The 25,873-nt window shown below is 42.0% G+C and overlaps 2 protein-coding genes and 1 long non-coding RNA gene across 3 annotated transcripts; all 3 read left to right on the forward strand.

Annotated features, from left to right (window-relative positions):
* Window positions 1-409: 409 nt before the first annotated feature.
* LOC141054087 (uncharacterized) lies at window positions 410-5,085 on the forward strand. The gene is made up of 8 exons (XM_073551249.1): window positions 410-458; window positions 2,000-2,067; window positions 2,380-2,482; window positions 2,992-3,059; window positions 3,367-3,469; window positions 3,980-4,047; window positions 4,355-4,457; window positions 4,967-5,085. The coding sequence occupies exons 1-8, from the start codon at window positions 410-412 to the stop codon at window positions 5,083-5,085; spliced, it is 681 nt and encodes a 226-aa protein (XP_073407350.1).
* A 261-nt stretch (window positions 5,086-5,346) lies between these two features.
* On the forward strand, window positions 5,347-6,443 carry LOC141054084 (uncharacterized). The gene is made up of 3 exons (XR_012221355.1): window positions 5,347-5,449; window positions 5,960-6,027; window positions 6,341-6,443. It is a non-coding gene; the product is annotated as an uncharacterized lncRNA (long non-coding RNA).
* Window positions 6,444-6,913: 470 nt separating this feature from the next.
* Window positions 6,914-18,627, forward strand: LOC141054088 (microtubule-associated serine/threonine-protein kinase 3-like). The gene is made up of 14 exons (XM_073551250.1): window positions 6,914-7,021; window positions 9,447-9,532; window positions 10,997-11,205; window positions 12,540-12,678; window positions 12,764-12,896; window positions 13,088-13,253; window positions 13,371-13,469; window positions 13,693-13,869; window positions 15,329-15,429; window positions 15,527-15,618; window positions 15,984-16,057; window positions 17,582-17,674; window positions 17,945-18,037; window positions 18,264-18,627. Exons 1-14 carry the CDS (start codon window positions 6,914-6,916, stop codon window positions 18,359-18,361), a joined length of 1,668 nt encoding a protein of 555 aa, XP_073407351.1. The 3' UTR covers window positions 18,362-18,627.
* Window positions 18,628-25,873: the final 7,246 nt, after the last annotated feature.

A 25,873-nucleotide genomic window follows, 5' to 3' on the forward strand; every position in this document is an offset into this window, starting at 1 on the left:
CGTCTGTATTTCCGCCTGGGATCACAGTGCAGAGAAGTCAAAGTTTACACTGAACGTTTGATTTTTGAATCTTAATTTATCTTAATCCTCCTAAATGAGAGAATGAGAAAAGTTATCAACATGGCGCGCTATCAGTATAGTTACAATTGCTGCATCTGTAAATGCAGGTTTAGTGCTTTCCGACATAAGGATTTTATGATTTAGTGAAATCTTCCACATATTAAATCTATATATTATTACTATTAGGAAACAGCAGAAGGCAACACCGAAGATGAGCAAAATCTACTCCCGGGAATGATGCCTGACCCTAATACGAGTCAGCAGGAACTGACCAGCGATCTGATCACAGGTAAGCCGATCACCCAGCCTTCTAGAAGGAATCTCCAGATATTATAGAGAACAGGGGATAATGGTGGAATTACTGTACTCTGTGTACAAAGAACCTGTCAGCACGTTACGTGTGAAGTCCTGGTCCGACTGTCCAGGCCATTACCCTCTCATGAAAGGAAACCATTTGTTTTTAGAAATCCAATATCTCAGTCAGGAGAAATCTAACATAGAAGCCACACACAAACCTGGATGGAAGTGCACTGGGGGCGTGGAAGAAAACGTCTGAGTGCAGTGACCCGCCCCTAGTGCACTTACAAGCTAATTTGCATATGACTTCTCTGCTTGAGCTCTCTCTTCCCATCACTCGCATGTACAGTGAGGGCGATGACTTTGTCATATTTAGAATCCCCATATAATTAGTAATAATCCCATTTTCAGACATCCTGTCATTTCTCCGTTATATTGCTGTACTAACTGAAGAGCCTGGCGCTGCCTGGGCACAGTAACTAACTGTGGTTAGTTATAGCAAATTATAATTATCCTCCATCCCATAGTCCTGTGCCCATATACCCATCATACATATCCATGATCCCATAGGCCCGTGCCCATATACCCATCATACATATCCTCCATCCCATAGTCGAGTGCCCATATACCCATCACACATCCTCCATCCCATAGTCCCATGCCCATATACCCATCATACACATCCTCCATCTCATAGTCCCGTGCCCATATACCCATCATACATATCCATGATCCCATAGGCCCGTGCCCATATACCCATCATACATATCCTCCATCCCATAGTCCCGTGCCCATATACCCATCATACATATCCATGATCCCATAGGCCCGTGCCCATATACCCATCATACATATCCTCCATCCCATAGTCCCGTGCCCATATACCCATCATACATATCCATGATCCCATAGGCCCGTGCCCATATACCCATCAAACATATCCTCCATCCCATAGTCGAGTGCCCATATACCCATCACACATCCTCCATCCCATAGTCCCGTGCCCATATACCCATCACACATCCTCCATCCCATAGTCCCATGCCCATATACCCATCATACATATTCGCCATCACATAGTCGAGTGCCCATATACCCATCACACATCCTTCATCTCAAAGTCCCATGCCCATGTACACATCATACATATCCTCCACCCCATAGTCCCGTGCACATATACCCATCATACATATCCACCATCCCATAGTCCCGTGCCCATATACCCGTCATACATATCCTCCATCCCATAGTCCAGTGCCCATATACCCATCACACATCCTCCATCCCATAGTCAACTGCTATGACATCATAATGAGCGATGGGGCTTGCAACCTATGATGACATCAGTGTTGCCATGGCAACGATTATGACATCATAATGAGGGGCGGGGCTTGATACACACACTTTTTCCCCATTATGTAGATAGGGGCAAAATTTCACCTCACAACATAGCCTAGGACATTCTTGGGGTCCAGACGTGTGACTGTGCCAAATTTTGTGGCTGTAGCTGCGACGGTGCGGATGCAAATCCCAGACATACACACATACATACATACACACACACAATTGAGCTTTATATATTAGATTGTGTATGTAGGATTGATGTTGTCTAATACATTTTATTTCTTCATCATTATTTTAGATCCAACTGTGCTGGCGATCCCTGAGAGTGGAATCTATGAGATCCCGGAGATCCAAGAACCTGTCGCTGTGAGTATCGTAGAGGGGGATGTTTGTATATCACCAGATCATGGGGTGTGAATGACGCATCCAGTATTATCCCGTATATACAGTAACCATGGGACATCTCTAATCTCTATTCTAAATGTAGATGATCCTATTGTGTTAGATAATAGCACTTACACTACACGGAATCTGGCACCAGGATTCTGCTACCCACCTGAGAGCAAAATATATAGTAATGACACACATGAATATGCCCAGGAATAACAGAGTAGGAACTAATTAAGGTAGTACAAAATCATCACTAATCATATTAAATCTATATATTATTACTATTAGGAAACAGCAGAAGGCGACACCGAAGATGAGCAAAATCTACACCCGGGAATGATCCCTGACCCTAATACGAGTCAGAGGGAACTGACCAGCGATCTGATCACAGGTAAGCCGATCATCCGACCTTCCAGAAGGAATCTCCAGATATTATAGAGAACAGGGGACAATGGTGGATTTACTGTACTCTGTGTACAGGGAAGCTGTCAGCACATGTTACATGTGAAGTCCTGGTCCGACTGTCCAGGCCATTACCCTCGAATGACAGGAACCTTTTTGTTTTTAGAAATCCAATATCTCAGTCAGGAGAAATCTAATGTAGAAGTCATACACCAACCTGGATGGAAGTGCACTGGGGGCGTGGTAGAAAACATCTGAGTGCAGTGACCCGGCCCTAGTGCACTTTCAAGCTAATTTGCATATGGCTTCTCTGCTTGAGGTCTCTCTCCCATCACTCACATGTACAGTGAGGGCGATGACTCCCTCATATTTAGAATCCCCATATAATTAGTAATAATCCCATTTACAGACGTTCCGCTATTTCTCCGTTATATTGCTGGGTTGTGTATGTAGGATTGATGTCGTCTAATTCATTTTATATCTTCATCACTATTTTAGATCCAACTGTGCTGGCGATCCCTGAGAGTGGAATCTATGAGATCCCGGATATCCAAGAACCTGTCGCTGTGAGTATCGTAGAGGGGGATGTTTGTATATCACCAGATCATGAGGTGTGAATGACGCTTCCAGTATTATCCCCTATATAACCATGGGACATCTCTAATCTCTATTCTAAATGTAGATGATCCTATTGTGTTAGATAATAGCACTTACACTACACGGAATCTGGCACCAGGATTCTGCTACCCACCTGAGAGCAAAATATATAGTAATGACACACATGAATATGCCCAGGAATAATAGAGTAGGAACCAATTAAGGTAGTACAAAATCGTCAATAATCATATTAAATCTAAATATTATTACTATTAGGAAACAGCAAAAGGCGACACCGAAGATGAGCAAAATCTACTCCCGGGAATGATCCCTGACCCTAATACGAGTCAGAGGGAACTGACCAGCGATCTGATCACAGGTAAGCCGATCATCCGACCTTCTAGAGGGAGTCTCCAGATATTATAGAGAACAGGGGACAATGGTGGATTTACTGTACTCTGTGTACAGGGAAGCTGTCAGCACATGTTACATGTGAAGTCCTGGTCTGACTGTCCAGGCCATTACCCTCGAATGACAGGAACATTTTGGTTTTTAGAAATCCAATATCTCAGTCAGGAGAAATCTAATGTAGAAGTCATACACCACCCTGGATGGAAGTGCACTGGGGGAGTGGAAGAAAATGTCTGAGTGCAGTGACACGCCTCTAGTGCACTTACAAGTTAATTTGCATATGGCTTCTCTGCTTGAGCTCTCTCTTCCCATCACTCACATGTACAGTGAGGGCAATATGCTCCTCATATTTAGAATCCCCATATAATTAGTAATAATCCCATTTTCAGACATCCCGCCATTTCTCCGTTATATTGCTGTATTGTGTATGTAGGACTGATGTCATCTAATACATTTTATTTCTTCATCATTATTTTAGATCCAGCTGTGCTGGCGATCCCTGAGAGTGGAATCTATGAGATCCCTGAGATCCAAGAACCTGTCGCTGTGAGTATCATAGAGGAGGATGTTTGTATATCACCAGATCATGAGGTGTGAATGACACATCCAGTATTATCCCCTATATAACCATGGGACATCTCTAATCTCTATTCTAAGTGTAGATGATCCTATTGTGTTAGATAATAGCACTTACACTACACGGAATCTGGCACCAGGATTCTGCTACCCACCTGAGAGCAAAATATATAGTAATGACACACATGAATATGCCCAGGAATAACAGAGTAGGAACTAATTAAGGTAGTACAAAATCATCACTAATCATATTAAATCTATATATTATTACTATTAGGAAACAGCAGAAGGCGACACCGAAGATGAGCAAAATCTACACCCGGGAATGATCCCTGACCCTAATACGAGTCAGAGGGAACTGACCAGCGATCTGATCACAGGTAAGCCGATCATCCGACCTTCTAAAAGGAATCTCCAGATATTATAGAGAACAGGGGACAATGGTGGATTTACTGTACTCTGTGTACAGGGAAGCTGTCAGCACATGTTACATGTGAAGTCCTGGTCTGACTGTCCAGGCCATTACCCTCGAATGACAGGAACCTTTTTGTTTTTAGAAATCCAATATCTCAGTCAGGAGAAATCTAATGTAGAAGTCATACACCACCCTGGATGGAAGTGCACTGGGGGTGTGGAAGAAAACATCTGAGTGCAGTGACCCGCCTCTAGTGCACTTTCAAGCTAATTTGCATATGGCTTCTCTGCTTGAGGTCTCTCTCCCATCACTCACATGTACAGTGAGGGCGATGACTCCCTCATATTTAGAATCCCCATATAATTAGTAATAATCCCATTTACAGACGTTCCGCTATTTCTCCGTTATATTGCTGGGTTGTGTATGTAGGATTGATGTCGTCTAATTCATTTTATATCTTCATCACTATTTTAGATCCAACTGTGCTGGCGATCCCTGAGAGTGGAATCTATGAGATCCCGGATATCCAAGAACCTGTCGCTGTGAGTATCGTAGAGGAGGATGTTTGTATATCACCAGATCATGGGGTGTGAATGACGCATCCAGTATTATCCCCCATATACAGTAACCATGGGACATCTCTAATCTCTATTCTAAATGTAGATGATCCTATTGTGTTAGATAATAGCACTTACACTACACGGAATCTGGCACCAGGATTCTGCTACCCACCTGAGAGCAAAATATATAGTAATGACACACATGAATATGCCCAGGAATAATAGAGTAGGAATCAATTAAGGTAGTACAAAATCGTCAATAATCATATTAAATCTATATATTATTACTATTAGGAAACAGCAGAAGGCGACACCGAAGATGAGCAAAATCTACACTCGGGAATGATCCCTGACCCTAATACGAGTCAGCGGGAACTGACCAGCGATCTGATCACAGGTAAGCCGATCATCCGACCTTCTAGAGGGAGTCTCCAGATATTATAGAGAACAGGGGACAATGGTGGATTTACTGTACTCTGTGTACAGGGAAGCTGTCAGCACATGTTACATGTGAAGTCCTGGTCTGACTGTCCAGGCCATTACCCTCGAATGACAGGAACCTTTTTGTTTTTAGAAATCCAATATCTCAGTCAGGAGAAATCTAATGTAGAAGTCATACACCAACCTGGATGGAAGTGCACTGGGGGCGTGGAAGAAAACGTCTGAGTGCAGTGACACGCCTCTAGTGCACTTACAAGTTAATTTGCATATGGCTTCTCTGCTTGAGCTCTCTCTTCCCATCACTCACATGTACAGTGAGGGCGATGACTTCCTCATATTTAGAATCCCCATATAATTAGTAATAATCCCATTTTCAGACATCCTGCCATTTCTCCGTTATATTGCTGTATTGTGTATGTAGGACTGATGTCATCTAATACATTTTATTTCTTCATCATTATTTTAGATCCAACTGTGCTGGTGATCCCTGAGAGTGGAATCTATGAGATCCCTGAGATCCAAGAACCTGTCGCTGTGAGTATCATAGAGGAGGATGTTTGTATATCACCAGATCATGGGGTGTGAATGACGCGTCCAGTATTATCCCCTATATAACCATGGGACATCTCTAATCTCTATTCTAAGTGTAGATGATCCTATTGTGTTAGATAATAGCACTTATACTACTCGGAATCTGGCACCAGGATTCTGCTACCCACCTGAGAGAAAATATATAGTAATGACACACATGAATATGCCCAGGAATAATAGAGTAGTAACCAATAAAAGTAGTACAAAATCGCCAATAGTCACTAATCATATTAAATCTATATATTATTACTATTAGGAAACAGCAGAAGGCGACACCGAAAATGAGCAAAATCTACACCCGGGAATGATGCCTGACCCTAATACGAGTCAGCGGGAACTGACCAGCCATCTGATCACAGGTAAGCCGATCATCCGACCTTCTAAAAGGAATCTCCAGATATTATAGAGAGCAGGGGATAATGGTGGATTTACTGTACTCTGTGCATAGGGAACCTGTCAGCACATGTTACATGTGAAGTCCTGATCTGACTGTCCAGGCCATTACCCTCTAAAGAAATGAACCCTTTTGTTTTTAGAAATCCAATATCTCAGTCAGGAGAAATCTAACGTAGAAGTCATACACCAACCTGGATGGAAGTGCACTGGGGATGTGGAAGAAAACGTCTGAGTGCAGTGACCCGCCCCTATTGCACTTACAAGTTAATTTGCATATGGCTTCTCTGCTTGAGCTCTCTCTTCCCATCACTCACATGTACAGTGAGGGCGATGACTTCCTCATATTTAGAATCCCCATATAATTAGTAATAATCCCATTTACAGATGTCCCGCCATTTCTCCGCTATATTGCTGTGTTGTGTATGTAGGATTGATGTCGTCTAATACATTTTATTTCTTCATCACTATTTTAGATCCTTCTGTGCTGGCGATCCCTGAGAGTGGAATCTATGAGATCCCAGAGATCCAAGAACCTGTCGCTGTGAGTATCGTAGAGGGAGATGTTTGTATATCACCAGATCATGGGGTGTGAATGACACATCACGTATTATCCCCTATATAACCTTGGGAAATCTCTATTCTAAATGTAGATGATCCTATTGTGTTAGATAATAGCACTTACACTACACGGAATCTGGCACCAGGATTCTGCTACCCACCTGAGAGCAAAATATATAGTAATGACACACATGAATATGCCCAGGAATAATAGAGTAGTACCTAATATATGGGACTAAATAGGACAGATTGCATTGTAGCTAAGACATAAGGGGGGAGGACAAGCCAAAAGAAATTTACAATCATACAGTCCATCGATGCAAAACAAATACAGTTTTATTGGTCAGAGTTATACAAATACAGGTGGGCAAGATAAAATGTGGGGCGAAAACCACCATACAACGTGGAGGGCAGGTGCGACCAGTGAAAACATCTATTTAGAGATCAAAACATGGTCATCTTAACATCACATATATTATAGAAAAAGTATTAAATACTCTGACTTGCCAGACCCTAAAAATAGTAGAGTATTATACAATAGTATATATTTAACATACCATAGATCATTAGTACTATTAGGCATTATATAATAAATATGGTACATTGCTTCTTTAAATATCACCATACGAAGTTACTGCACTAACCACACATGGTAATTACCTGGCAACGAGTAGGGATGAAAGCATCTGGTTGGCCCGCGCCCCAACGCGCGTTTCGGATAAAACACTCCTTCCTCAGGGGGCATGAAGTGTTGTCTGTGAGTGGGTTTAAAAAGGCACAAGTCCGGAAATCAATGAAGGCCGTAAGCAAGTGGCGGGCATGTCATCATGGCAACCACGGCGTCCGTCCGCCAGCGCACTGTCTGGCAGCCAATGTCAGAAACGTGTGTGGCCCCACATGATCCGACGTCAGGTGCACAGCAGATACAAGGTATCGCAGCGAAATGGCAGCGCATGCGCATTCAATTAAGATGGAACATCGGCCATAAAGTATATTGGCAATACCAGCAGTATATTTTATAGATGCGTGGTAAGAGGAAAAGTGTATCACTAATCTATTGGTACATATAAAGACTATCAATTAGCCATCAGATGTTCATAAATAGTATATAAAGAAAAAAACAAAATAAGACAAAAGAACACAGGGCTGCCAATCAGCCATCAGATAAGTAAATTAACATATTACAATAATCAATATAGGAGGAAACAATATAGTATATAATTAATGATAGGAGGACCACTACACATGTATTTTGCCCCCATGTGACCAAATAATACCATGGATGATATCTATATATATATACATACATATACATTAAAGAATGAAAGAATAATGTATATCAGGTATCAGCAATATATGGAAAGTTGAACAATCATCCATGTATATGGAGTCTATAAATATTACATTCAAATATATTTAGTATAATAAGGAGATCAAGCGGAATTGCCATAGTGTAATATAGCAACATCTAAATATTAGATAATATGCATTTAATCCATAAGAATGAATGATAATAGCTAGTGCAATCATAATAATGGTCCATAATTATGAACTGGATCATATGCATAAACACCAAATAAATAGATTTTAATAAACATCTCATAGAATGTAACAATATGAAAATATATAAAAATCATATATAGTTTTCGATCAGGTGATTTTCTAGAATGAGACATTGTTTAGTCTTGTGATTACTTATGTATTGTTAGGAACCAACTGTGATCTGTTTGGCTAGAGGCATCATTATTATTGAAGTTTTTAACACTGTAATGATTTTTGGGATATTAATAAAATATATATTTTAAACCATACATTCTTTTGCCTGTCCATTTTAGTGGGAGGCTTTTTTCATGCTCTGTATTACAATGGGTTTTGTTAAATGTTAATGGTCTAAAATGTATATCTTTAAATAAAAAAGAACCTAGACATGTTTGGTGTCTATGAACTCGTAATGACCTGGAGAATCATAATGGCAGGTCACTTTTAGCATATAAGCATTTAGTGATCGTGGTAAAAAAAAAATTGTGGAATTGCACTTTTCTGCAATTTCACTGCACTTAGAATTTGTATCCCGTTTTTCAGTTCAGGTTATGGTAAAACCAATGGTGTCTTTCAAAAGTACAAATTGTCCCGCAAAAAACAAGCCCTCACATGGCCATGCTGACTGAAAAATAGCAAAGTTATGGCTCTGGGAAGAGGGGAACAATAAACGGAAACGCAAGAACGGAAATACCCCTGGTCATTAAGGGGTTAAATGACATCTGTATCTGCGGAGTTTTCTGCCTGTATCGTCCCCTACATTCAGTCGCTGTAAATCAGCTGGACATAATATTGAAGGAAGACGTTTTTGTATCTGGAGCTTTTTTCTTGCAGCTTTATCCGAATATCATTTCTTATTTTTTTCATAGGGAGCGATCGAATCATTGATCCCAGCGAGAAAGCCGCATGTAAGCGACTTTAAAACATCCAAACTGATCGGCGCTGGAACTTTTGGGTGAGATTTCTGTTGGTATAGTCCCCATTTCTCAGGGTTCCCTATGACAACACTTCTGCCTCTGTGCTCTGCTATTCAGCGTTATCATAGGGAAATGATCGGAGTCCACATCACTGTCCACATCTAATTCTCACTATTCAGCTCATTTATATACAGTGGAGCATACTGACCTATAACAGGTTACACTGGAAGGACCTGTGCACACATTGCAGACTTGTCGCTTTTTTTGTGTTTTTTCTGCTCAGATTTGTTACAAAACCTGAGGGATTTCATGATGCCAGAAAAGTGAATGAGATTCCTGAAGTCTCATGCACACAATGGTTACCTTTCCATTTAAATCTGCAGCATGTCAATTCTTTCAGCACTTTTTCTGCAGATTTCACATATAATAATGAGTGGGGGAAAATCTGCGACAAAAACACAGGTAAAAACATATCAAAAAACGTCAAAAATGTGCCTATTTTGCGCATCGTTTTTCCTGCTTAGAAATGCAGATATGGGGTAAAAATTTCTGCTGCAAATACTTAATATGGGCACATACCCTTAAGGAAAGGGATTAAATAATAATAATAATAATAATAATAATAAATAATCTTTATTTTTATATAGCGCTAACATATTCCGCAGCGCTTTACAGCTTGCACACATTATCATCACTGTCCCCGATGGGGCTCACAATCTAAATTCCCTATTAGTATGTCTTTAGAATGTGGGAGGAAACCGGCGTACCCGTAGGAAACCCACGCAAACACGGGGAGTACATACAAACTCCTTGCAGATTAAAATAACATATTACACTGACTTGTCTTAGACCCCATCTGTTGTTATGTTGCCGCCTCCACCAGAGCTTCCTCCTCAGTCGACTTTGGTTTTTTGGGGGCGCCATTATGGAACTGATAAGAGTAATTGGCTATACATGGTCACGTGAGGACTGACACAATATTGATGTCAATGACCATGTGAGTCCAATCAATGGCCTCAGCACCAGAAAGGGGCGCCAGAACAACCAAAGACTGGCACAGAGGATAGAGACCTGCAGTGATGGACAGATGGGAGCCTCAGACAGGTGGATAGAATGTGTTCCATTAATTTTTTACTACTTCCATCCCCTCCATTTATTATGCCTTAGGGTGTTGGAGGAGCAGAATAAACTTCTTACAGCAATTGGAGGAATTTCAATTTGGACTAACTTTTACATGGACAGAATCGTATCGTCTGGTCAATTATAGAGAATCTGCCCAAGAAGATTCTCCTCTAATGTGACTTGTGTGAGGGCTCCAACAGACATGGCATTGTGCAGAGCTCCATATCTGATCTATGTAGTGCTATTTTATTAATTTCTAAATATGTATTTCCAGTGATGGATGAACTTCAAGAAAATAGTACAGAAGATCATATAATGACTTCTATAGATAGACTGTTAATAAGGATTGATTATTAACCATGGATTGTCTTTTTCTCCAGTTCTGTCCACTTAGTACACCATAAAGACTTGCCCCAGGTCTTTGCAATGAAGACAATGAACAAGCGGAAACTGCATACTCCAAAAAGGCTGGAATTGGCTTTTCTGGAGAGGGACATCTTAACATTCGTTGATTGTCCATTTGTGGTCTCCATGCTCTGCTCCTTTCCAACTAAATCTCACCTCTGTATGGTCATGGAGTATGTAGAAGGTAGGACATGTGCATTATATTATAGTCAATCCATATCTGTTTAGATCTTATCATATAATTAGGAATTTTCCAGGTGGTCGGTTCTATCACTACAGAGCATTTACGATAGGTTATATATTACATAGATGCCCAGAAATCCATTGATCAGTGAGCAGGGGTACTATGGAGCGCATGAGTCGTAGGATGCCTGGCGCCACTTGGCATTGGGCCACATCACTCCTCCTATCATCACAATTTCAGAGTAGCCGTATCCTCATAATGAGAATACTGATGAACAGAATGGTGCATCAGGAAGCCAAAATCTCTCCGATCCACCATTCAGCCTGTGGTTGTGAGACTGTGGTCTGAGACTCTGTACACTGGAGGTACAAAGTAGTCACAGCATCACGCCTGTAAGGTGGAGTCTCAGTACTCACACTGTACTGACCAGAGCAGCATGCCGTGGGAACGGGGCGAGGTGAATAGTGCTTTTTTAATGTCAGCATTTGTAGGGGTCATAATACTGAATGGGTGGCTGTGGGGGACATAGTACTGTGTGAGAGGCTGTGGGACCCTGCTAATTCCAAGATATTGATTTGCTGGCCGTGAATGCCCCTATACTGGGTGCGGCCTTCATACTGAGTGGTGTGCGGCCTTCATACTGAGTAGTGTGCTGTGGGGGTCCTTATTTTGTGTGGGGGTCCTCATTCTGTGTTAGGGTCCATATTATGTGTGAGGGGCTGTGAGGGGCCATTATACTGAGTGGAGACGTGGGGACCATTATATTGTGTGAGTGTCTATGTGGGATGTTATACTGAGTATAGGCACTGTGGGCACCATTATACTAAGTGGGGGCATAATGCTGACACACTATATGTGGGGTGATACTGTAGGCAGGAGGATTCACTGTGGGGATACCATACGCAGTGTTTTTGGGTGGGGGTATGCTTGAGGGCATCATACTTTTAAATGGCCATAAAAAGTGTATTGCTGGTGAGAACACTAAGTGGCTTCGATAGGTAGATAGATATTATTTTTAGGGGCCTAATTAGAACTTTTTTTTATGGGGCCCTGTGATTTTTATGTATGCCACTGTCTATGTGATCTCCCCTGTATGTCCACACTACGCATGCCAGTATCTCCAGTGTCTTCAGCTGTAGACAAGATGTGATAACACTTTATGCTATTAGTTACATGGAACACATTTCACCACTACTGTAGTCTAATATTATGTGCACTATTCATTATATCTGTATATATTCTTTACTGCCAAATATCTCTGCTCACTTTTCATTATGCATCACTGTGATCTGCTTTATAAACCCCTCACCGGTCATATTTCCTTTTTTCTACAGGTGGAAACTGTCACACCCTATTAAAAACCATGGGTCGTTTACCTGTCCCATTGGCCCGCTTGTACTTTGCAGAAGTGATAGTTGCTGTAGAATACTTGCACAGCTATGGGGTGGTGCACAGAGACCTGAAGCCAGAGAAGTAAGTGCCCCCTGTAGTATAATAATGGAAGTTATCATTTATTATCATATAGTCTCCAAGGTTAAAACCATATTTTCTTTCACAGCCTCCTGATAACATCTTCTGGACACATTAAAGTTGCTGATTTTGGGGTTTCAAAAGTTGGAGTCATGATACCAAAAAACAACATCTACAAGCAATCAGCAGAGGACATCAGCAGAGAGTTCCGGGACCATGAGGTTGGCACCACTTACAGAAATGCAGCTTGTTCTTTATTAATCTCATCACACTGTTGTTTCTTATCTGCATTCTTCATTTCTAGAGAACATTTCCACTCATATTTTATCTTCTGTCATTGTGTTTTTATGGTGAGAACTTGTCATAATAATGGTATCATCAATTATCATCTCCTTCTTCTGTTGGTTTCCAGGTCGCTGGCACCCCATATTATATAGCCCCAGAGGTCATCCTGAAACAACACTATGGAAGACCTGCTGACTGGTGGTCAATGGGGATCATACTATATCAATTTCTTGTGGGACATGTACCATTTAATGGAATATCCCAAAAAGCGATTTATAAAAATATTGTCGATGGTAAGTGGAATAATCCGATCATTTGCTTTGATTGGTTACATTGTTTTACTTATTTCCTTTGCTTTATCTTACAGTCCAATAATGATGTTTTATTTTCTGTATTTTTCTCTATAAAAGGAGACGTACATTGGAATCGTAATCCCGTTCTTCCCTTTGATGCTCAGTGCCTCATCACAGAACTGCTCAGAAAAGATCCTGAACAAAGACTTGGGACAGGTAACTATTTGCTTATTACACATAGGACATACAGTATCTCTCATGTCCTTGAGAATCAGCACTTCTCTATCAGTTCCTCCATTTCTAATTCTTCATATTATGACTTTCAGTAATTTTCTTTCATATTTGCTCACAAATGTCATTAGTTCAGATTAAATTAAACAGTTCAGATATGGAACAGTCTCTGACAATATCCGCAATACTTTTGTTTTGTCTTTTCCAGCAGGAGCATTTGAGATCAAGGGTCATCCATTCCTGAAAGACTTAGACTTTAACAACCTTCTAAGTCAGAAGCCGGTGTATGTTCCTCAGCTTGCGTCAAACGTGGGCACAGAAGATCGCTTTGTATTTCTACAATTTCTTGCTTTTCTTGGAAGTTGCTGTGGAATCCTTAAGACGGGTAATGATATTAATTGAAGGTTTTGGTCTGATTTCGGGATTGAAGTCGTGTGTTTTGCCGATTGATGCAGATGATGATTGTACTGGGGAGGTGGAGGCAGGTACTAAATTAAAGGTAGTTCAGCAATTTAAGTACTTGGGGATCCATATGGTGCTTCCTCTGACGATGTTTGAGGAACTCAACTTGAGCCCGTTACTGCAAAGAATACGTACCAAAGTCTCAGTGTGGAATAAGCTACATCTATCGGTGGTGGGCAGAGTAAACCTCTTCAAGATGATTGTTATGCCACAGTTATTGTATGTGTTACATAATTCCCCAGTCTGGCTTCCAATATGCAAGTTTCTTAGGATAAAATCATTATTTGGTGATCTGGTGTGGGGTGAGAAGAGTCTGAGACTGAAACAGGAAATATTGCAGAGGCCGAAGGAAGAATGGGGGCTTGCATTACCCAATCCCTGGATATATTTTCTATCTGCACAATGCCAGCACCTTAAATGATGGAGGGAGGTGTTAGGGAAGGGTCAGGTACCTGGAAGTTTGAGGTGCCTAAATAATACCTTGCCGTTACGTATGGGTCTGGAGGAGGGACTTTTAAAAAAATTGGGATTTCGGTGCCAGACTATTAGTGTTATCCATAAGGTATGGCAAAAAAACAAACAGATTAGGGGGGTCACTGGGATTACTAGGTTTCTTGGATAACAGTTATTTCTGGGAGTTCAGCAATATTAAGGGATTTGGGGAGAGGAAAGAGGTAGGCATTAGTTTGATAGATCATTTGATTTACCAGGGGAAACTTAAATCATTCGAAGTGCTACGAGAGGAATTTCAGTTCTCAGGGTTAAATCTATATCAGTATAGAGGCGTTCAACACGCGTTTCAGTCTCAGTGAAGGGGAGGGCCCATAGTGATTCAAACAGATCTCACGTTAGATTTTATACTTAAAAATAGTGGAACAAAGCAGGCAATATCGGAAGTATATAGAGACCTTTTACCTGCGGTCTTGGGAGATCACCCTATTAAAGCTAAATGGAAATGGGAGATAGTTGGGAATCTATTCTGGAGTACGTACCTAATATATCTATAAGTGATCCAATTGTGCGTGAACCATAGGGTATATAGAACCCCTGATAGTTTATTCAAGGCTGGGTTGAAGTCTAACCCTGACTGCCCGAGGTGCTCACAATCTCAGGCAGGTATACTGCATATGCTCTGCCACTGTCCTAGACTGTCAGCCTTTTGGATTGTTGTGCTGAACTCTATTGGAGTGGTGTATTGGTGTGCAGTCCCTAGGGACCCACTGATATGTATACTAGGGTATGTGGAGGAGTTAGTAGACTAAGCAGCTGATTGTCTCGTCTACCATAGTTTGAGACAATTGGTTGTCATTAATATTACAGGTAAATGGTTACTGTGTTTTATTGACAGCCTATAAAAATATTTCATTACCTATGTCTTGTAGATCAATCTGATATAAACGAACATCTGGATTCAGAGGATGAGGAGGACAATGAGAGCTTTAACTGCCCAAATTTTACATCTTCTTCTGAATGGCTTTCTAAAGTAAGTATAAGAACAATAGATACAAAAAATGTGAAAAAAAGTCTAAAAGTAAAAAAGTACTTCATATCTTCTTGATCTTCTTGTTGTCTGCATTTAGCTCTGTACCAACGCTACCAGGAGGATGAACAAGGAGGATCCCAAGTCCCCTCCAGAGTTTATCCCAGGATCCAGCACAGACATCTCAGAAATGTGAGTAGATTATAGGGTCATTACTTGGAGCTCCAGGCTGATATATGATATAGGACATAAATACCATAATATCAAATACAGCATCCATCGCCCCATGATTAGTAGTCATTGTGCTTTTGGCTTCAGAAACTGATGATGGTAACATCCCATAATTGCAGCCAGTCATTCACTTTTAGTGCTGCCCACACTGTAGGAGAGATGTACTGCTACATGCCAGCCATTCTTTGTAGCTTTTTTCCGCTCTATTTTCTGCACCATAATTCTCATATGTCCTAATAGGTCTTATAGTTGGTGTTAATCTAGTGAGACAGCCCCTTTTATACTGCATTTACTTGTGATTTACATGCTTTTCTTCTTCCAAACAGGCAGAATGAATCTTTTCCTGCATCTATTAGAGACGATGCTCTTACCGGTTTGCCATCCTCGTCCCCATTGTCAGGTATGTACATGTCTACAGCACAACAAATGAGAAGTCTCCAATATTTCCACATGGTTTTTCTGTATTTGTATCCTATGTTGTCCATGTTTCATGGATCCCAATTATGTTGCCCATAGGCCCGTACATTTGGCTAGTTTTGTATAGTTTACCCTGATTACCAGATCATTCATGTGGAGCAGATGTTATCTGTCAGTGATGGGATCGTCACATGTATGATGGCTGACAATCATCACTGACTTCTGTATGATAAAATTCCTTTGCCATTCGCACACAGTAGTATCATGTAATAAGGCGTCCCGTTATTTACATTGCACTGGTAAACAGTGATTTTGGTGCCAACAATGTCTGATCGGTTTTATATTAAGTTTATGGTGCTGATGAAAAATATTACTTTTGTTTTGCCGGATTGGCTCTAGTTTCGGAAATATTTAATAGTCAATTAATCACAATAGAATTCTGGCCTCAAAAAGTCACTTTTATAGCATTGTAAGCCTACAAACTGAAATACAAAATAATTATATAGGATATTTCATTACCTAAGACGCTGTTAAAGAGTCAAAAGACTGACCATAAGACCAAAAGCTATTGCATTTGTTATCACACACAAGTCGCATTGGGGGAAATCATTATTTTCATGGATGAAACTAATTTCATTTAATATGGGATAAACAAACACATAGGTTAAATGGAAGATTTACGATTCAAAATAAGTAGTGATCTTCTAACCCCCGATATCTCAGGAGGACGTGACACACTTGTGACAATTCCCTCAAAAACTGGAACCAATTCAGCAAAAGTAATGGTGATCAATGGACCTTCAGGACGGGAACACATGGCATTACCCTATTTGCTATATATCCCCGTCCTGAAGGGGTTAAATGGTGGGAAGAAAATCTTTCCCTCTGTTTTTGCCATGGTACATACTCACAAGTGCTTTGCAAGTGGTTGGCTAGCAAACCTGGCCAGTCAGGGGATCGTATCAGGGGATGGATAGGTTTCCTTCCCTGTGAACGGTCCCTGATTGGTGTATGCATTAGTAAATAAAGAAGGAGACGGGAATAAAAAAGGGTGGTGAAAAGCGTTTGTGTCTGACCTCTGGCGTTTTCCTACCAGAAGTGCTGCCCCACCCTTCATTTTGTCTCAGCCTCAGAGTTAGTCATTCAGGTATCTGAATGGACAGGAAGTTGGGATAAGTGGCCTTGAGCCTTTTAGCCAAGCTGCGAGGATTGGTTAAAGTTTTTGAGTATAATAAGTTACAGAATTCAATGGTGACCAATTTTTAACCACTAAGTCAATGCGTCATAGCTGTATTATTTTATGCGCCGTGTAGGGATTGGGAGTAAGTTATATTGTGTAATGCCATGAGATTTATGAATTCAGCACCCTCGAAATGCCATAAACCTATTAAAAAAACCTTGGCACCTGACAGAAACATTTTTTTGTAGACTTGTGTTACAAGCAGATATAAAGCAGATCCTAAATGAATATTCTGTTACTAAGGGTTTTTCTTAACTTTCTGAATAGAAAATCAAACTCACGAGGAAAGAAAATCTTCAATATATTTGAGTAAAGAGCAACAAAACTCAGAAAATGAAGAAAGGGAGGAAAAGAGACAAGGTAGGTGTGAGGATCAGCTCCATGTCGTGTGATGTCGGGCAAGTAGAATAATTCATGCGGAGCAGATGACATCTGTTAGTGATAGGATTGTCACATGTATGATGGCTGACAATGATCCCTGACCTCTGTATAAGATTCCTCTGATGTCCGGCCACTGTGACCGCACAGTAGTATCATGTAACATGGAGTCCCATCACTTACATTATAGATACAAAGCAGATCCTATAAGAATACATTGTTACTAAGGGGTTCTTTTTACTTTCTGATCAGAAACTCCAGCTCAAGAGGAAAAAAAGTCTGAAAAAAATCTGAGTGTAGATCAACAAAACTCAAATGATGAAGAAAAGAAGGGAAAGAGACGACGTAAGTGTGAGAATCAGCTCCATGTTGTCAGTCAGTCAGTGGGAATAATTCATGTGGAGCAGATGCCATCTGTCAGTGACGGGATTGTCACATGCATGATGGCTGACAGTGATCCCTGTCCTCTATATGATAAGATTCATCTGCCATTTGGCCAGAGTGACAGCACAGTAGTATCATGTAATACGGAATGCCATCACTTCCATTATATTTACTTCTCTTTTCATAGGTTCCCGCCTCCGCCGGATCTTATCATCTTGCCGGCGTGGATTATCCAGGGTTGCTCGCACATTTGCTTGTTGTTACTGTTGCCCTAGCACCAACTAAAAGACTGGAAACCTCCACATCTAGCGCCCTGAAGTACAGCAGACCCACCATCACTGCTGGACCGGTATAGAAGGACCTTCACCATCTACCTATGGCCTTCTGATGGTTACATCTTTACCTGGACATGTTTTGCCTCTGTCACCAGGCTCTGCGGTATTAATACTACTTGCCTGACTTGGCTTCTACTGATCAGCTGGTATCTGACCCCGGCTTTCTTCCTAACAATGATTTTGTCTATTGATAATGTTCCTGGTTTTGTTCATCCCTTAACCTTCTATCTTATTATTAATAAAAAAAATTAACTAAAAGCCGTTACTGTTGCTTGGATTTCATTTAATCTTGAACTCACAACTAATTGTAAGTCACTGATTGCTCTTCTTGTCACTAAATGCACACAACAGCCAAATCATCCTTAATCATTGCAGAAAAACTTCACTATAAGCTCCCACAATGAGTATTTGGTTAGTTTTTGATGTGGGGAAGATGCCTGTGCACAGCGTCGGACTAGAGCACCTTGGGCCCACCAGGGGCGCACTATGTAGCTACATAAAAATAAATACAAGATCACCAATTGTGCGGTAAAACATGCTAATATCAAGTATTACACGTCTTAATGATAAAGCAGAGGTTGGGGTAGCCCACCTCATAGAATATAAGGTAGTCCCCTCATAGAATATAATGCTGCCTCACATAGTATAATGTAGCCTCCTCATAGAATATAATGTAGCCCCCTCTTAGAATATAATGAAGCCCTCATATAGTATAATTCAGCCTGCTAATAGAATATAATGTAGCCCCCTTATAGGGTATAATGCAGCCCACTCATAAGGTATAATGCAGCCCCCCATAGAATATAATGTAGTCCCCTCATACGGTATAATGCAATCCTCTTAATATAGTATAAAGCAGTCCCCCCATAGAATAAGATTGTCTCAGCACAGAAATATTGTTTTTTAGGACATTCAATTGTGGAACTTATTTTTATTCCAAGATCTAGTAATTTGAAATAAAGTTTTTTTGTGAGAGAACTCCTTTAATAAGAAACGCTACCCCTTTTCATGTTCCTCAAAGGCCTCTCATCCTGCCAATTTTTTGGCACTGATGAGGGGCAAAAAACAAATCTGCTCCTTACAAATGTAGATTCTGGTTTAGCTTTCTATCCCAAGCTAGTCCCGTAGGAAAGCTCTTTTGAAGGGTTGATAATGATTTGTGCCAGCTGTTGGAAGTAGCAATAATGTAGGCGACTATACTCTCTTCCTCTATGAAAAGGATTTTTGCTTATGGAAAGGATATCTAATGACACAAAACTGCCCCACATGGAATCTACACCAAGTGATAACCTACTGTGCCTCATGTATGATCACCACCTTAACATTGACTTGGTCTTGTTAATTGATCTAAAATATTTGTTAACTTAGTTGAGAGTATAAGATGATGGATGTCTGCCACATGGAACCAATTTGGACAAAGTCTGTGTAATTTCTGAACACCATAGTACCACATTAGCATAGGGGTCAGAGTGACTTGTACAAAGGTACCCAAAGAAAAGCAGACTCCAGTTCTGGGACAACTTTCCAACAGTTGTAATCTTTGAGGGAACCTGGTATTTAATCTCCTTACAGCACACTCACGGAGGAAAGGGAATAATAGATAGTTTCTACTGAAATCAAAGAGTTGTCTGTATAATGCAAGTATGGGCTGGGTCAATGGGGATTGAACTATCCTTTTGGCCCTGCATTTCCCAATAGAGTATTTGAAAAAGTGGTTTCTAAACCAGGCCGTCTTTTCAAATTGAGTCTCACCTGTTAGAAAACCCTGCAATGTCTATTATTCACAATGGAAGGGGGTAATCGCCTTAGTGGTATTAAAAATTAAGTGAGACAGTACCCTTTATATAAATCACGTGAGATTTTTGGTTGTTGAGTAGTCCTCGCTTTATTGAAATGTAATATCAAGCCGAAGTCCAAGAATTCAGCTCTGCTACCACATTTCAGGTATTGATCATGTAGTTGTGTAAATCAGTTGCACACAAAGGTTCAGCAGATAAACTAAACCCCTGTTCAGGAATGGTTTCTCCAGAGAATTAATATACATCCCCAGCCTTGACTCTTTGTTACCATACAACTGGGTGCAGTGCCCACCAATACAGAACCTGTAAGAATTTCATGTTCCCATAAACTGTCAGTGATGGAACCAGTGAGGACGTCAGTCTGTCACCACCTTTGAGGCCTCTTTCACACTTCAGTCTTTTGACGTCAGTCGAAATCCACCCTTTTTTGAAAAAATAACTGATCTGGTTTTTTTTGGCAAACTCCGTTTTTTTTTTCATAGACTTACATTAGCGGCGGATTGTGACGGATGGTCGTCCGTTGCATCTGTTTTTTGACGGATCCGTTTGCATTTAAGCGTCAGCCGTTTAGAGTAGACTGACAAACTAACGTTTTTTTCAGCAGCGGAATCTCTCTCTCTCTTTCCAGAGTTCTGTTCCTTTAAATACACTGGCAGCTGCGGAGGATCCGTCCACAAAACGGATCCGGTGCATCCGTTTTTTGCAAATCTGCAACGGATCCGTTTTTTCACACTTTGATGGTTTGGAACTGACATCAAAAGACTGAAGTGTGAAAAAGGCCTTAGATACATGGATCCCAAATTCACTCTTCCAAATTTAAACAAAGTTGCGTGAATGCAGCTGCCCTCCCTGGCCCCTAAGAATTCATAAATCAGCAATCTAAGAACGATGATGGGGAAGTTTGTTTTAGGAAATGGTTTAACACCTTTTCATCTTTTTATTATATAGGTGCTATTATATAGGTGCATCCCTGAGAACACATGTTCTTTACTCCCCTTTAGCTTCTAGTACTCCAGGTTATTTATGCAAGTTGTGCATCTGACTTTGGAGCCTCGGTGCATTAGAGATTATTTATGACCTACATACGGCATCCAGATGGATAGGCTGTACCAAACATTGTAAAGTGATCATTTCATTGTACTTAGAAGTTAGTAAAGTATGAACATGTGCGATGTATAATCTCACTGATGTCCAGCGTACACTGTGTGTCTGCATTAGTCCATCTGTATTTGGTTGGGGTACCATCAGTGTACCCCATTGTTGATTACAGCACGTGGGCAGCACGGTGGCTCAGTGGATAGCACTGGAGCCTTGCAGCGCTGGAGTCCTGGGTTCAAATCCCACCAAGGACAACATCTGCAAGGAGTTTGTATGTTTTCCCTGTGTTTGTGTGGGTTTCCACCAGGTACAAAGGTTTCCTCCCACATTCCAAAGAAATACTGAGAAGGAATTTAGATTGTGAGCCCCATCTGGGACAGTGATGATAATGTGTGGAAACTGTAAAGCACTGCAGAATATGTTAGCGATATATAAAAATAAACATTATTATTAATACAATGCAGCCCCCTTGTATTGCCAAGTTTTTAACACTAAGGTTCGGATACGGCTTTAAAGAAGGCTACTGCTTGCGATATAACGCAATTTTATTTCAAAGTACAAAATTAAAGGAATGGTATGATTGAATAGTATGATTGCGTACACTTTTGGGTATTTTAAGATGCAAAGGTTAAGTACATATAAAGATTAAATATATATAATGATTAAGTATATATAAAGATTAACTACATACAGTATACTCACATCATCACCAAGAGGCTTTTAAACATTATCCGTTTGGAATATCAGAGAAGCAACACCAAGACAGAGAACCGCTGGGAAATTCACAACACTGTACGGGCATCTCCAATTATGCAGGTATCAATACTGTACACGTACAGGTATCCAAGTTTTTGCTTCTGTCTTAGTCATGTTTCTCTGGTCTTATATAGTAATTCACACTATGTGTAACTCTAGTTTCACCCTGCCCTTGAAGTGGCCAGCTTTCAAGGTCGGATGAAACTGAGATACCATGGAGTCATCAGACAAGGGGCCATAAACCCTTAGAATATAAAAGCCATAAGGATATAGATAAAACCACCACAGACAGAGGTTAAGTAAACCTTAATGTTTTACAATGACAAACAACAAACATATAGAAACTTAGAACTATTTGTGAAGTGAATAAACAAACAGTTCTAAAGACTGTGTCACTGTGTGCATGGTCTGTCTAATTGTAAATGTTTGACCAGAAATGCAGCTATGTAATGGTCTGAATGCATTCTGTATATTTCAATATGGACTCAAAAAGCCATTTTCATATTCGCACTACTCCCCCATAGAGTATAAGGCAGCCACCCTCATAAAATATAATGTAGTCCATTAATAGGGTATACTGTAGCCCCCTCATAGGGTATAATGCAGACCCCCGTAAGGGGGTACACAGACTGTGGAAGACCCCATCCTCGTCACGGTTAATGTCTTAATAAATATATATATATACATATATACATATTATAATGTACGTAATGCTGCTTTGTAAGTACATTGTAAAGATAGGGAAAGTGCATTTATAAGATTAGACACTAGATGGGGCATTGTAGAATAAGAACTTAGTATTACAACTAGTTAAATTAGGAGGGGGCTACTGTGGGTAAGACAGGAGTATCTCCTGAATGTAGTTAGTTGAGCCAAGGAGCCCAAACAGGTCAGACGGGCCTGGGGGCCCAGGCAGAACAGTGGGCCACATAATGTTCTTAAGTATAAGCCCAGACGTCCAGGGCCTTGGGGACAGCAGCTACAGCAGTGGAGGAATGCAGAGCAGCATCAGCATGTGGCAGCTATGTGGACAGATGCCTGTTAGAATTGAGTCACCATAGGAGGCAAAAACAAAAAATGCTAGCTAAGTCCAGAAAACCAGAGAAGTTGGCAGCTATCGGATTGCAGACCCCTGAACCTATCAACACAACTAGCAGTAGCCGTGGGGGGTTCCTACGATGCCCTAGACCCCTCGATCACAGCCGGAGAATTAAATAGGCCTAAAGAAAGAAAGGGGAAATCTAAACTGCCCCAGAGCAGACCCCAAAGCAATAGGCAGCCCCCCACATATAATGACGGTGAAGCAAGATGAAAACACTAACACAGACAGAAAGATAGACTGAGCAAAGACGGGGCCCAAGCTAACTACATAGGAAAGGACAGGAAGGCTGCTGTCTGCAATCCGTGAAAAACCCTATGAAAATAAGAGCCAACAGACTGACAGAGAAAAAGGCCCTGAAGACGCTAGGCTTCAAAAAGCTATGTCAGTACTCAGGAATATTCTGAAGACAGAGCTACAGGCAAAAGGAGATTCAACTCACCCCAGCAGGGAATGGCAGGATACAGAAAAGCAAGGAAAACAAAAACAAAACACAAATGCAACAGGCAAAGCAAAAAACTTAGCTTTAGGGGAGCAGGAATCAGACTGGTGTCCTAGGAGTCCACAGAGAAATCACCCGCAGGGCAGAAGGGCGTCGGCAGCCTTATATCCAGTCCGTGACTCCACTCAGCCAGTCATCCTCATTAGACTCAGGTGCCTGATAATCTGGCTCCTTACTTTCCTTTACCAGAATAGGGAGTTCACCAGACCTCAGTGACGAAGGGGAAAATGAACTCTCAACACAATGCGTCCCTGATTCTCCCACAGGAAGAGTAACTCTTTCTGGGTAGCAGCAGTAGTACCGGCGGAGTCCATGGCCTGATCATACTGTTAGCATGGCTGGTCTGGAGCCGGAATCTGCAGGAGTGGACCCTCTGGGCCGTGGCACCGAGGGGCCCCGGGCGAGCTGCCAGGTGGAACCGACCCCTATACAGGGACCGTCAGGAGCAAGCCCAGGGGTTCGAGTACCACGGTAGCTGGTACCGAGAGGGGCGGCTCAGGATGGACTGGAGTAGGACTGCGGGACTGAAGTGTAGATGACAGGACAGAGCTGGAACACAGGAGACAGGAATGGAGTAAGACTGTAGACTGGAACGTGGAGGGATGGCTGGAGTAGGAACACAGGAGACAGGATTAGAGGGGGATAGAGGAGTACGGAAGGACTGGAGCAGGATGGAACTGGAACACCGGAGGCAGGACTGGAGTAAGACAGAAGGACTGGAGCAGGATGGAATAGGAACACTGGAGGCAGGACTGGAGTAGGATGGCAGGACTGGAGCAGGATGGAACAGGAACACCGGAGGCAGGACTGGAGTAGGACGGCAGGACTGGAGCAGGATGGAACAGGAACACGGGAGGCAGGACTGGAGTAGGATGGCAGGACTGGAGAAGGATGGAACAGGAACACCGGAGGCAGGACTGGAGTAGGACGGCAGGACTGGGGCAGGATGGAACAGGAACACCAGAGGCAGGACTGGAGTAGGACGGCAGGACTGGAGCAGTATGGAACAGGAACACCGGAGGCAGGACTGGAGTACAGCAGGGGACACGGATAGCCAGACTGCGAGGCTGCTGCAGGGAGCACACGAGAACGGGACTGTGAGACTGCAGAGAGCGCACGAAGAAGCGAGGCCCAGTGTGCTAGGAAACACAACGATCAGGCGCCTCCCTCAGGGGGAAGCAGCCTGATATGCCCCTGTCTGGTCTGCCATTTGTCAGGGGGTGCTTCCAGGTCAGGGCATAGCCGGAGCACAAGAAGCAGAAGGGAGGTGCGGTCACGGCCTATGGTGCATGCGCATTGCATGCAAAGACGCCGTCGGCCGCGCGCCTGTCAGAGGTGACCGCCATGGCTGTTGGGCGGCAAGGGGCTGCGGCATGGGAGCAATGGCCGGGTGAGTATTTAGAGACGGCGTGACAGTGCAGAGGACTGTGCGGGGGTATACAGGGGGTATGCGGGTCTGTGCAGGGGGTCTGTGCAGGGGTATTTGGGGCTGTGCGGGGGTCTGTGCAGGGGTCTGTGCGGGGCTCTGTGCAGGGGTCTGTGCGGGGCCCTGTGGGGCTGTGTGGGACTGTGCAGGGGTCTGCGAGGCTGTGCGGGACATGCGGGGGTATGTGGGGCTGTGCAGAGTCTGTGCGGGGCTGTGAGTGTGCGTGTGTGTTTTTGTGCATGCAGGCATCATCCAATGGGACTGCAATGGGGCTTTACTGGATGCAGTAAAGCGAGAGGCTTATCTGCTGGAGGGTTATCTCCGGTCAGTGTGTCATCGGAGGCCTGTAGAGAGGTCACATCTACTGATGTGACAACTCTATAGGGGAGATCATCTTGGGACAATCGTTATTAATGGGATTACTTCGGACAGGGAGTATATTGTTGGTTTGTTGTTTTATTTTTTTTTGCAGGTGATCGATGGCTTCGACTGGATAGGCATGTAATAAAAATTTTGAAAAAATGTGTCATGTTTTATTTCATTAAAATACTTTATTCTTATGTGTTTGTTTGTTTTTAACCCTTTATTAATATAAGATTAATAATGGATAGGTGTCTTATTGATGCCTCTCCATTATTAACTGGGCTTAATGTCACCTTCCAATAGCAAGGTGACATTAACCCTTTATTACCCCATATGCCACCGCTACACGGCAGTGGGAGGAAAGGGTAATTTATACCAATACGTTTCAAACCAGACAGGCCCAAATGCATCTGCACTAA

This window comes from Dendrobates tinctorius, unplaced genomic scaffold, assembly GCF_039654945.1.
Source record: "Dendrobates tinctorius isolate UK_male_01 unplaced genomic scaffold, ASM3965494v1 ptg000174l, whole genome shotgun sequence".
Taxonomy (NCBI): domain Eukaryota; kingdom Metazoa; phylum Chordata; class Amphibia; order Anura; family Dendrobatidae; genus Dendrobates; species Dendrobates tinctorius.

Bases quoted from the DNA above. Each gene is read 5' to 3' on its own strand.
- LOC141054087 (XM_073551249.1), top strand. From the start codon at position 410: ATGGTGGAATTACTGTACTCTGTGTACAAAGAACCTGTCAGCACGTTA. The intron at 459-1,999 runs GTGTGAAGTCCT...TCATTATTTTAG, and splicing joins AGAACCTGTCAGCACGTTAC to ATCCAACTGTGCTGGCGATC. The intron at 3,060-3,366 runs GTGAGTATCGTA...TATTACTATTAG, and splicing joins ATATCCAAGAACCTGTCGCT to GAAACAGCAAAAGGCGACAC.
- LOC141054088 (XM_073551250.1), top strand. From the start codon at position 6,914: ATGTCGTCTAATACATTTTATTTCTTCATCACTATTTTAGATCCTTCT. The intron at 9,533-10,996 runs GTGAGATTTCTG...CTTTTTCTCCAG, and splicing joins ATCGGCGCTGGAACTTTTGG to TTCTGTCCACTTAGTACACC. The intron at 13,870-15,328 runs GTAATGATATTA...TATGTCTTGTAG, and splicing joins CTGTGGAATCCTTAAGACGG to ATCAATCTGATATAAACGAA.